Source organism: Vanacampus margaritifer, chromosome 6, assembly GCF_051991255.1.
Source record: "Vanacampus margaritifer isolate UIUO_Vmar chromosome 6, RoL_Vmar_1.0, whole genome shotgun sequence".
NCBI classification, from domain to species: domain Eukaryota; kingdom Metazoa; phylum Chordata; class Actinopteri; order Syngnathiformes; family Syngnathidae; genus Vanacampus; species Vanacampus margaritifer.
In genome coordinates this window covers 12771690-12785077 of record NC_135437.1, presented here as the reverse complement: position 1 = coordinate 12785077, position 13388 = coordinate 12771690, and the positions used below count along the sequence as shown (strand labels likewise).

General features: G+C 38.8%; 1 protein-coding gene across 5 annotated transcripts in view; it reads left to right on the top strand.

Moving 5' to 3' along the window:
• Positions 1-13388, top strand: part of pclob (piccolo presynaptic cytomatrix protein b) — a 59626-nt gene that overhangs the window by 36704 nt on the left and 9534 nt on the right. For 4 of the 5 annotated variants that reach the window (XM_077567233.1, XM_077567232.1, XM_077567230.1 and 1 more), the window contains 10 exons: positions 180-268; positions 704-779; positions 868-993; positions 4060-4168; positions 5746-5813; positions 5884-6137; positions 8665-8712; positions 9163-9293; positions 11304-11330; positions 11703-11796. In XM_077567233.1, coding sequence (XP_077423359.1) covers positions 180-268; positions 704-779; positions 868-993; positions 4060-4168; positions 5746-5813; positions 5884-6137; positions 8665-8712; positions 9163-9293; positions 11304-11330; positions 11703-11796 — 1022 coding nt within the window. The remainder of the gene's footprint in view (positions 1-179; positions 269-703; positions 780-867; positions 994-4059; positions 4169-5745; positions 5814-5883; positions 6138-8664; positions 8713-9162; positions 9294-11303; positions 11331-11702; positions 11797-13388) is intronic. The other variant, XM_077567231.1, reaches the window with a different exon arrangement.

Below are 13388 nucleotides of genomic sequence, written 5' to 3'. Positions count from 1 at the left end.
ACATGACGCCAAGTGAATTGATGTGTAACAGACTTTGTGAGGCATATTGGAAACAGCGTTTCCAAAGCTTGATTTGAAGATTGAGCTCTGCTTTGTTTACCCTAACCTAATGCTTCAAGTAGATACATACCTTATTCACCAACCAGCAAGCTTTTTAACAGCTACCTCTCGTTGCCCAGCCTACCATCTGAGACAAGAGGACACCGACTGGTTTGACAAGCCAAGAGAAGGTCATCCACAGGCCAGACACATGGCAGATAGGAGACAAGTAAGTTCCACATTCACAAAATGATGTACTACAATATATTGAAAACTTAAGAATGCCTCCTTGGAACTAGATTTGCCAAAGAAATGATTACTATGATGCTAATTAATATATCACAAAATACAATTCAGTTCATGACCCTCAGAGACATCTATCTAATACGACAGGACAGTAACTGAAAAGAAAATCAGCCAATGATGACATAAACAGCCGCTGAAGGTTAGACTGTAAGAAAGTTGGCCAATAATTACATGAACAGTGATTGCAGGCAAACCAATCATTTCTTTCCCCTTGCCATTAACCTTTTAATGACTAAAATGACCAATGTCTGAAAATCTGACGAAAGATCAGCCAATGGTCTCATAAAAGCAGATTGTAAGACCAGCGTATGATGGTATGAGCAGTGTATACATGCTGGTGATTACTTTTTTTTTTCAGATGAAACTGGTCCCTTATGTCTTCCCTCACACTCGTATCAAGCTCACCAGAGACCAGAGAGACTCTAGCGTGTCAGGTACAAAGTCATAGGGACAGTGTGAATAATCCCCCCTTTGTGGATAGAACTTGATTGTGATATGTTTTTTTTTTGTTGTTTTTTTTAGGGAATGGTCTCGGGATCCGGGTAGTTGGCGGCAAGGAGATCCCGGGCAGCCGAGGGGAGATCGGAGCCTATGTTGCTAGAGTCATCCCTGGTGGCGTTGCGGAACAAACAGGCAAAGTCACAGAGGGTAAGACAACAATTAGAGGAAGTGGAATGTGTTTCTTTTTTTGGGGGAAGTTGTGTTACATTTTGGATTTGTTTTACACAATTTAAAACAGTTCCCAGATGTGTGTGACATTTTTGCATCTTAACCTGGCTTTGTCGCTATACATTTAGCAAGTATACAGATCCCTTTCTCGTGTTGGAGGCTTCTGCAGATTCTGTTTTCATCTGCAGTTACAAATAATTACCCATGGCTTTGGCTGATAGTATTTCCGTGTAGTCAGTTGCTTGAAAATGGCGGATCTTCGACCAGAGTAGCTGTAGCCTGCTTGTCATGTCATAGTGAAGCAAAATGGAGAATAGCTTGTCCATAGCTTTTGGCTTTGATGTGATGTCGCTCAAAAATGGCAGATGTTATCCCAGCCTGGTTGCCAAGTTATGGGTGGCGATATTATATATATATATATATATATATATATATATATATATATATATATATATATGTATATATGTATATATATATATATATATATGTATATATATATATATGTATATATATATATATATATGTGTATATATATATATATATATACATATATACGTATATACATATATATATATATATATGTATATATGTATATATATATATATATTATATACATATACATATATATATATATATATATATATATATATATATATATGTATATATATATATATATATATATATACATATACATATATATATATATATATATATATATGTATATGTATATATATATATATATATATATATACATATATATATATATATATATATATATATATATATATATATATATGTATATGTGTATATATATATATATATATATATATATATACATATATATATTATATTACACACGTTAGACACCCAACTATTTGTGTATATGAGCTACTACAAAGTAAATTTTCCACAATATGTGCCCTTTATTTGTAAGAACTGATGTATATGAGGCTTGACAGAATCACAGTGTCACATACATGCTGTCATTTCTTGGTGCACAGAACATCACATCCTTTCAGCTTACCTTGGGTGGTGTTAGTCATTAAGCTATTTTTAGCAAGCCTTATACAGCAGAGGCAAGTGCATTTTTTCCCTAACACACCGAGGTGCAATTTGCAAACAGAAGAGATTAGAAGCTGAGGCCAAATCGGACAATTACAGCTTGTTTTCTTGGTTGCCTCTCGTGTTTGTCCGCTGTGGTGACTCTCGCATCGTAATTTTGATAAAGGAGGAAGGTTAATCTTTGAAAAGCTGATGAGTAGGCGATGGTGCGGTCAGGGAGCCCGTTTGTTTACCCACCGCATGCTGAACGGAAAAGACGCAGAGAGTGGCGCGTCAAAACATGCCTGCAGGTGCAAACCCAAATAGGCTGAGGATGTGGAGGACAAAATGAATTGCAGGGTACAGAGGCTGTTTTTGGAACAAAGATGCATATTCATTTGAGCAGCTGGTTTCTTATTTGTAAGCGAACAGTCATTCAGTACAGTTTTTTGACATTTAGTTTGCGGTGCTGTGGTTTTTGTTCATTGCGCAATTCAACTACCTACATGCAGGGTTGCGAGGGTTACTTTTAAAATGTATTCCATTACAGTTACAAGTTACCTGCCAAAAAAAATCTAGTTAGTAATTTAATCCAAATAGCATAATATTAAAATAATGTAACTTGATTACTTTGGATTACTCCAATACCAAGTATGCTCATGAAGACAAAATAAAAATCAATATTACCACAATACAGTATATATATCTATACAGTGCGCCCCTGCTATTTGCATGTGATAGGGACCCGGGCAGCCTACAAATAGCAACAATCCTTGTATAATTGACATCCATTAACATGCATTTAAAGATTGATTGGTTGAGTAACTAATTTCCCATGGTAGCTCATTTCACTCGCACACACGCACTAATAATGATATGAGGATGACAATGCGTGACATCAACTGCAAAATGAACTTTTATCACAGTCACTAGTTTAGCCGTGTATATTGTGTATGGTGTTTAAATAGTGAATTGGTTGGAGGGAGATGTGTTCTGAAGGTGTAACTCACATACATCATGGTGTAGCGGCGGCTAGTAAGAAGCACAGTGTAGCATGTCACTGAACTCTCAGATCAAACTTTTTTCTTTGTTAAAGGTAAATTGGTCCTTCAGCAAGCCAAGTGAATACTGGTCGCCACTTCCTCCTTTCGTCCGTGAACTTTTTAAACTAGTCGTACGACATCAACACGACACAACGGCCTCTCTCTTTCTCTCTCTTGTTCACTCTCTCATCGTAGAAATTGTAATCCCTCGAAATAATCCCCATTTTTAATAAATATACCTGTAATCTGATTACATGATTTTTTTCCTGCACTCCTATATACCTGTGTTCCATTACTCCTCAAGCCTGACTACATGCATGTACAATTGAAATGAAGTGACTAGATACCCGATGCTATTTTTTTTTTCCATTGGATAATTCCATTACAGCTATCAAATGTGTTTTACTGTCATCAAATATTGTTCAAAAACCTTTCTTGAACATGGCATATGTTTTTACTCATAGATAACATTTTCTAGGATAACAGAGCTGCCATAAGTTACAGAGTTCCGTATTTTAAGTCACTGAACTTGTTACGGCCATAATGCTGATTAATACGGATATTTAAAAAAAAAAATCCAGCATTCCAACATTGGGAACCAGTACGACGCTTTGACGGGCCACCAAGGCACTGGCCAGTGCACACCATTGGGTCTCTTCACTCGAGATGCCATGGCACAGTGTGTTGCCCGTCCTTTAAGTTACGAGCTTGTACACAAAATGAATTAAGCTCTCAAGACAAGGTACCACTGGAATTATAATTAGGACCTGAGCACAAGGCAGTAGAAAAAGCGTCTGTGTTTCTTTTTTAGGTCAATCGATTTTTGGGGGGGCCTTAGACTCCTCAATTCTTGGAAATGGTGATAATGTACATATTTGGGGGTCCCCAACAACACCCCAATCTTATATTCTTATCACTAGTAGCATCTAATGACATTTGTCCCTCACCCACGGCATTACAGGCATGCAGGTGCTGGAGTGGAACGGCGTGCAGCTGACGGGAAAGACCTACGAGGAAGTGCAAGGCATCATGGGCCAGCCGTGTGTAGAGGCGGAGCTTTGCGTGCGACTGTATGTCACAGCTTTTCCCGTTTTGGCCTCGCCGCCTCCGCCGCTGTTGTCGCTCCCTCTGAAACCTCTTTGCCATGCTGTATTGACCTTTTCATAATGTTTGTAAACAAGATGCGCCTTGGCACTTCTGGGTGGCGGAACAACAGTTGTGTTTGGGGATGCGCAGCTAAATATACAATCCCAATTCATTTAGGTGAACCTGTGGGTGAGGAAGATAAATTGTGGATGTCATAAATAGTTGGGATTCCGAGACTGCCTAATGGCGGAGCAGACACTTTCAAAGGGACAGAATGGGAATCAAACTTCCACCAGGCTGCTGTTGTAGATGTTGTTCTGTGGTCCCTTCCTGGATCATTCAAAATACAATCCTGTTTTCTCTCTCTGTCTGCTCTGTTTATCTACTTTGTGTCTCTATCTCAACCCAACAGACAGGCAGTTGCCTGACACAGCCTGTTCTTTCCCCCTGAGGTTTATTCCTCAAAGGGAGTTTTTCCATACCTCTTTTGCCAAATGTGTGATCATGTGTAATTCATTTGGGTTGCTGTAGTGAGGAGTGTGGTTCTTGGCTCGATGTGCAAAGTGCCTTGAGACAACTTCTAATACATTTGACTTAAATTGAGTGGACAGGTATGCATAAGATGTTTGCTCGGCTTGTCTTTGACTAATTTAGCAAAACATAATGGTTAGCATTCTGGAAGACGACTGTGTGAATTGACTTTTTTTGTCACTTGGATAGATATCCAATTGACAAAAAAGTCAATTAATTAGCCAGTCCTTCGATAATCATGTAGACTACGTTTGAATTTCCACCACATCTATTGGAAATGAAGACACCTATGGAAATGGAAATTACAGACAGTATTTCTTTCCCCATCAAGCAATTTACTTATTTTGATCTATCTTCTTTTCAACTAGCATGTAACAAATTAAAACTATGTCAGTCAAGAAGAAAGCTAAAAATTCACTTTATCACTTCGCCTTGGTCAAACAATGCGTAAAGGTTTGCAGAGTACCGGTGCAATCTGCGTTTTTTACACCCTGAAGTACCGTACATATTACGTCCAGATTATCTACGGGTTTGGAAATTTTCTGGTAAATTTGCAGTAAATTTACATGAGAATTTAAGATTTAAAACATTTAAGAATTGGAAACATTGCATGGGAGAAACAACATAGGGTGATTTATTTGAAATTTGAAATAGAATTTTGTCATGAACTGATATTCTTGAAAAATAGATAGCTTTGATACCACTGATACTACTGAAGTCTGGTTGTTTCAGTATTTTCCCTATTTAAGTACTCTATTAAAAGCCAATCTTCAATTTAGTAAATTCCTAGTTTATTCTTGTCACTTGCAATAAAAAATATCCATCTTAGAAAATTCCCCAGAATTTTGCAACCTTAGTGATGTAATGTTGAAAAGGTCTATACAGCCAATCAGCGCATGCCCATGACTCCTCTGTGCCCTTCTGTTCTCCACTCCTCTTCACGTCCCCATCATCTGACCACTCGGACTGATTGTTGCTCAAATGCACTGGTTCATATTACAAATGTCCCCAAATGTATGATTTCAAACAGCGATCTTAACATGCTGTCTGACCCCGAGCACCCACAAGTCCTGGAGCACCACGTCCAGCTTAAGGCTGGTATGTTCAATGGAGTTGCATGCATGTGTGTTACACTATCACAATGTGACTACACGGCTTCTTGCTTCAGTCGGAGGACAGCGTTCTCCCGGCGTGGATCCCAAGCAGCTGGCCGCAGAGCTGCACAAGGTGTCCCAGCAGCAGGCCCCGGGCATGATGGGCGGGACTGGCGTCGGGCTCGGAGGACCTGCCGGTTTGGGCGCGCTGTCGGCGCTGGAGCGATCGGCTCTGCTCCATTCGGGCACTGGGTCTGCCGCATCCAGCGGGGTGCCCAGCCCCGGCCAGCCTACATCACCTGCCGTAAATAAGAAACAGCGACACAAGGTAGTCAAATGGAATTACAATGTGATATTTGCATTATTACATGAAAATTGCTGGGGTCGCAACTACTTCAGTAGTTAAAACAATTGCCTAAGTCGTTTTTTTGCAAAAATTATTTCGAACCTAAATCATCTCCATGAGGCAAAAAATCTGAAAAAAATGACACGATTATTTTAAGAAGGCATCGATCGATATGACATATGATTTTATTTTTAACTCACACACACACGCACGCACGTACACAAAATACTAACTACTAACTCAATTTTTTAAAAGTTGGGACACTACAAATTGTAAATATAAACTGAATGCAATTATGTGGAAGTGCCAAATTTAAGACCAATATTTTATTCAGAATAGAACATAGAGAACAGGTCAAAAGTTTAAACTGAGAAAATGTATCAAAACTGTTGATTTTAAATTCCATGGCGTCAACAAAACTCAAAAAAGTTGGAACAAGGCCATTTTCACCACTGTGAGGCATCCCCTCTTCTTACAACGTCTGCAAACGTCTGGGATCGAGGAGACAAGTTTCTCAAGTTTAGAAATAGGAATGCTGTCTAATTCTTGTCTAACAAGCGTCTCTCTAACTGTTCAACTGTTTTGGGCTTTCTTTGTTGCACCTTCCCCTTTATGATGCGCCAAATATGCTCTAGAAGTGAAAAAAGTGGACTGCAGGCTGGCCATTTCAAAACCCAGTTGGCACCATGAAATTTACAGTCAACATATTTTTTGCTTAAAATGATACATTTTCTCAGTTTAAACTTTGGACCTGTCATCTATGTTCTATTCTGAACAAAATAATGAAATTTGGCACTTCCACATAATTGCATTCAGTTTTTATTCACAATTTGTATAGTGTCCCAACTTTTGGGGAATTGAGTTTGCAATAAACTATAATAAATTGTGGTTTGGTACAACAAAAATAATAATAATAAAAAAATAAATAAATAATAATAATAAAAAATAATAATAATATTAATAGTAGTAGTAGTAGGAACACTAACATATTCCTATTTAATACAGAATATGGATTATAATGTTATATGATATAATAATAATTAATAATAAGATACCCTGTGTTATTTAATAATACAAATAAACAAAATACTAACAATAGTAATTCAATAATTCAAATTAAAAATAGCAAATTGTTTTGCTACTAACTAACTACTATTAATAATAGTTAGGTCATTAAGTCATAATGATAACAGTAATAAAATACATTGATAAAAATATTTTGTATTTAATGCAGTGTACTGATTGTTGTTATGTTATGTTAAATCGTAAAATGTTCTCTCTAAAACAGAGTAGCAGTTTGAATTATGAATAATAATTGTCACTACTCTGTACTACTACTACTACTACTATTACTAATGAAAATAAATAAATAAATAAGGACACTACTTTTACCATTAATACTACTAATATTAGCAATGATACTCAAACACAATTGAATCACGGCTGTGCATTAAATACAAACCACACACAATCAATAATACCAACAGTGTCTGTTGCATGTGGTGGGGCACTGCATTCCCTGCCTCTTAATGCCGATGGCCCGTTTCATGCGTCAGCACCATCCTTGGTTCACCTCGGCCATTTTGATTCCATTAGCGTGACATCACACAACGCGTCTAAGGGGAAGCTTCCCCCAGGGAGGAAGGTCAAACGCTATTATGCTTTACATCAGACAATGACAGGCCAATTATGATAGAACAAGTAAATGTGGTCCTGTGGCGCGTGACCCTCGCTGGAAGTGTGCGAGGAGGTGTGCAAGGACACACACACACATTGATTTACATTACTCATATTGTTGGGAGACCAGCTTGGCAAATCATATAAAAATGTTGGCCCCACATTGCCACACACACAAACACACATTTATTTACATCACTTGTTTTGTTTATGAGGACATTTTAGTCCCCAGAAAGATTTACAGTGGATATAAAAAGTCGACACACCCCTGTTCAAATGCCAGCGTTTTGTGATAGAAATGAGACCAGCATAACTCATTACTAAAATGAATATGACTGTACTGGAACAGCTGAAGTTGATTTGGGAGTTAATAAGAGGCACTTTAATTGAAGACAGTTGTGTGCTCTGCTGACTTTTAATATGAGTTTGAATGTTCTCGGTTCATTCTGAAGATAGCCACACCCCCAATTACAACCGGGTGCACATTATTGCTGTTGATTATCTGATTTGATTGATTGATGTGTTTTTTTTATAGCGTTGTTCAGGTTATAAGTCATATTGCTAGTCTTATTATTTACTACTATTACTAATTGTATTAATCAAATCAAATACAGTTCAGATGTTTTATTAGTTACAGTATTGGTGGAACGGATTTGTCTTTTTTTTATTTACATAATAAAAACTGGACATTTGAACAGGGGTGTGTAGACTTTGTATATCCACTGTAGATGTCTGCAATGCATATATTATCTGATTTATTGAAATGTCGTGATGGCTCAAATATGTGTTGTTTGTTTTTTGACTAATTCAAAACTTTCCTCTTTTGTTTCAGCCAACAGACATGATAAGGATGTCTCATCCCATTACTGGAGAAATTCAGGTAGAAAACACATTGCCTCCCCTCTTCAATCAACAATAAGTAACAGTAGTCATTAAAAGTAACAACTTCAATGGCATATGCCGGACTTGGAATGAGGTTAACGGCACCTCTCACATTACCATAGCGAGCAAAGAATAACTACCTCAGCAGTGTATGAAATAGTTGGATGGAGCTGGGAAGGATTCACAGTGCAGAGTGGAGCAAAACTAGTACAGGGCAAAGCTTTTAGAGGGATAAAACCAATATTGAGATGGTTTGGACATGAGCAGAGGCACTTATACATTTAAATATACTTCAGTTTATTTTGAGCTGCTGCAATGGATTTAAAGCAAAAGGCCTTCGACTGCCGGAAGATGACAAACATTTCTTCCTTCGTGGTACTTGAAAAGCAAATAGGCCAATTAAATGTCCACCAGACGCCAATAGCAAGGAATCCTTCTACCACCTCAGCTGCAGATCAACTACGACAAGAACGTGGGGAACCTTATCGTTCACGTGCTCCAGGCCAGAAACCTGGCGCCGAGGGATAACGACGGCTACTCGGACCCTTTCGTCAAGGTCTACCTGCTGCCCGGGAGAGGGTGAGCATCTGCGAGTGACTACTCATGTCTGCACCTTGTCTGCCTTGCACCTTTGTGTGTGTGTGTGTGTCCTCGTCCTGAGTTCGCTCTTCCTATTTGCTTCTTGATGACTGTGCTCTTTGTAATTATTAGACTACTAGACTACTTCTTACTGTTTGGGGGTGTCATTCCTAGAAACTTATAGTACTGTCTTTTACTGTGTATACAGTGGAGGAACTTATGATGTGATTATCGGCTGAATAGCTGGTTTGCTCACTTAAGAAGAAATGACTGGTATTTTTATAGTTGTTGATTTTGGTAATATGTAGACAGAATCTCAGTCAAAAACACAGACAGTCAAAACACACACCCACAAACTATATAAGCATGCATGAATGCATTTTATTGACAAAAGTATTTGAACTCAGAATTCTGGCTCACACAGACTGGCTGGTGCCCGTTTGGCACGCATCTGTGCACAATCCAACAATGACTCCTACAAGTAGCTCTGTTAATTATTTTACTTTGTATTTTATCCGACTTTACCTTCCATCCAGCATGACTCAAGTCATTTTCAGTAGAAGACACAAAAAATTGCTCGTCGACTCCTATCATCAATGTCTCTTTATTAACTCCCAGCCACTTTCACTGAAGTAACCCCCTTTGCTCCCGGCTGTTTTACTGGATTTTGGCAGATTTTGCAAGGCCCACAAGCTGTTGTGTTCTATTGCTATAAAAACATGGAACCTACCAAAAAAATATACATATATATATATATATAGTCTCTTCTTTCATCAGGAATCATAAATATGTTTTTGCTAGTGCAGGACAAATTATTAAAAACGTATTTAGATGTTTTTGGGTTTGAATGAGTTGAGGAGCCTTTAGACCAGCTGTGGGCAAACTCTGTCATTAAGACCTGGAGTCCTGCAGGTTTTGAATGTTTCCCTTCTCCAACACAGCTGACATATGGTCAGCTCATCTCAGCTCTGCCTAAGCCTGATAACGATCCAGCTGCGTTGGAGCAGGGAAACCTCCAAAACCTGCAGGACTAAGGCCCTGGAGGACTGAGTGTGCCAACCACTGCTTTAGACCCTTCCCACAACTCCATTCTGTGTGAAATTTCTACTGTATTAATGAACGTTAAGGTAAGTGGTGGTGTGCCCTTTCGTGGCCATCCATTCATCCATCCGACTGGAAGACTCACAGAAAGGTATAATAGTGGACATTTTTTAAATTAATCAAACACGTATTGTGGATTTTGCGCTGACTTAGAGAATCGCAAGTTGATTAAACAGTAATGAAACATTCAGCAGTTGAAATATTGAACATTGAAATATTTAGAAGAGATCACATTAAGTTCAACTTTGAAGTTTTTAGTACATTTTAGGTCATCCTGACTAACTCTTTGTGAGTGGAAGTAGGCCTACACAATTTTTTTTTACTTCTGTTTATTACCTTTAACATTAAACAAGCCTAAAAATAAGAAACAATTGATGCCTTTCTAAATGAGAAAATTCTCAAATTCAGCAAAGGGTTAAAATCATTACTTCCCCCACTGTAGACTTGCGATGATGTTGATGTTGATGTTGTTGTTGCTCTGACTGCTCTTTCCGTGAGAGCTTGAAAATAGCCCAGGGATCAATAGAGCCATTAGTCTCCCTAACAGGATCAGTTTCAGATAAAAGACATCTTCTTAAACAACAGCACTATCGTCAAGCTCCTCTTTGTGCGTTCCACATTGACGGCTGATAGAAGAACAACACTTCAGATTTGTCTGTTGGCCAATTGCGCTCACGTGTTGATGATTACTTAGGTGCATTTCCAGAGTGTAAAACCTTATGTGTGCTTGGATGTGACCTCGGCGAGAGTATGGATCGCCTCAGCCTGGCTCACTATCCTTTGACTGCCTTTTCTTTGGGCTCGTTGGGTTTCTCTGACTGTTTTTTTCTGTTGTTGTTTTTTTGTTTATTTTTTGGCTTTCTTGTTTGTGAAAATCCACCCTCCTCTTCCTCTTCTGGACTCCCTCAGCCAAGTCATGGTTGTCCAGAATGCAAGGTAGTGTGGTGCTGATCTTTGCTTTCAGTTGGTGTTGTTACGTTTTTTTTCCTACCCTTCCTTCAATTTCTGTAATTAGTTTCCCATCCTTTTTGTTATTTGTGTGTCTGCTCTGTGTAGTAGTTAAGACAAGATGTGCCATGATTTCTGCTTCTTCTCCATGCCTCTCACCTTCAAATCTTCTGTGCCTCTTTTGTAGAATTATTAATGGTAGTATTTTTTTTACTTCATTTCTTTCAAACCATGATTTTGAAACAGTCATATTGACAAGCATTTTTTCCTTTATGTTCATGTATATGGAATATTGTACAGTACAACACCAAGATGTGGAGGTGATGATGACATGTTTTGTGTGTTGTCGCAATGCTGCAGTGTGGACAACAAGAGAAGGACCAAATATGCCCAGAAGACCATCAACCCGGAATGGAACCAGACGGTCATCTATAAGAACATTCATCTGGAACAGGTACACACACACACACAGCGGGCCATTTTCTAGCCCTTTCCCCTAACCCCAACCATCAAAAATGAATGCCCACCCCCATTACTTTACCTTTACTTCAACCATAACCCAATTCAAACCTAAACTCTAAAACCAAGTCTTGACCCTCAAAAAGAGGTCTAAACTTGTGGGGGCCAGCAAAATGGCCCCACAAGGACAGGTGGGCCCCACAACTGTGTTAAATCTGTAATATTGTCCCCACCATGTAACCAAAGGTAGACACACGATTTACATTTTTCGATTTTCTTGGAATGGCATTATAGTCCTCCCAAATTTGTACATTGTTCATAGCCATAAAAACGCAAAAACAAGCACACACACCCATTTTGCAAATGACATAATAGGATGACAGAAATTTGTGTGGCAATTTCCTTATGTGACCAACCTGTCCACTCAAAGTGGTAACAGTAAGGGTTGGATGTCAAGGGTTTCTGCCACACAAAAACAAAAAGACATGAATACACGTGTGTAAATTATAACGTGTGTGCTGAAGGCCACTTCACACCGAGTAGTTGTTACCTATTCCTTTTCAGGATCGTATTCTTTTAACTCACCCCAAGGGCTGCTTTCAGTGTCCCTGTGCAATCTTTTGCCTGCACTCAAGTGTACAAGTGTCTCTACTCTCATTTACTTTAATAGACCATTAACAAACAAAAGTACTTTGTCGTGTTTAGTAGAGAATTAACATTTTAGGATTTGTTTGAAAATACTTTTTTCAATGCATTTCATTGTTAGTTGCTGTGAAATGACTATCCCATCCGTCTGCCAGTCCGTTTGTCTGTCCGTCCATCCATCCATCCAGCCATCCAACCTTCCATCATCCACCCACCCATCTTTACGTCTGTACTTCCCTCCATCCAACCTTCCATCCATTCATTCATCATCCATCCAGCCATCCAACCTTCCACCCATCCCTCCCTCCATCTATCCATACATACATACATACATCCAGCCTTCCATTTCTTCATCCATCATCCATCCATCCATCCAACCTTCCATTCATCCATACATCCATCCAACCTAACATCATCCACCCACCCATCAATCCATCCATCTGTCCCTCCCTCCATCCAACTTTACATCCATCCATCCACCCACCCATCATTCAACCTTCCATTCATCTATCCATCATCCATCCAGCCAGCCATCCAACCTTATATCCATCCATACATACTGTACATACATACATACATACAAACTTCCACCCATCCCTCCCTCCATCTATCCATACATACATACATACAGCCTTCCATTCATCCATCCATTTATCCATCCATCATTCATCTATCCATCCTCACCTACTCTACTGATATGCTCGATCTCATAACTAAAGCACTCTGACACAGCATATTATTCAAGCACATTTCAGTAAGAAGTGTGAAAGTGTTATGTGTAAGAGGATTTGTGTGTGTGAGAGTGATTTATCTGTGTGTATGAGAATATTTCAGTTGTGTACAGTCCAGGCCAAAAGTTTGGACACACCTTCACATGCAATGCATTTTCTTTTTTTTAATGACTGTTTACATTGTAGATTCTCACTGAAGCCATCAAAACTA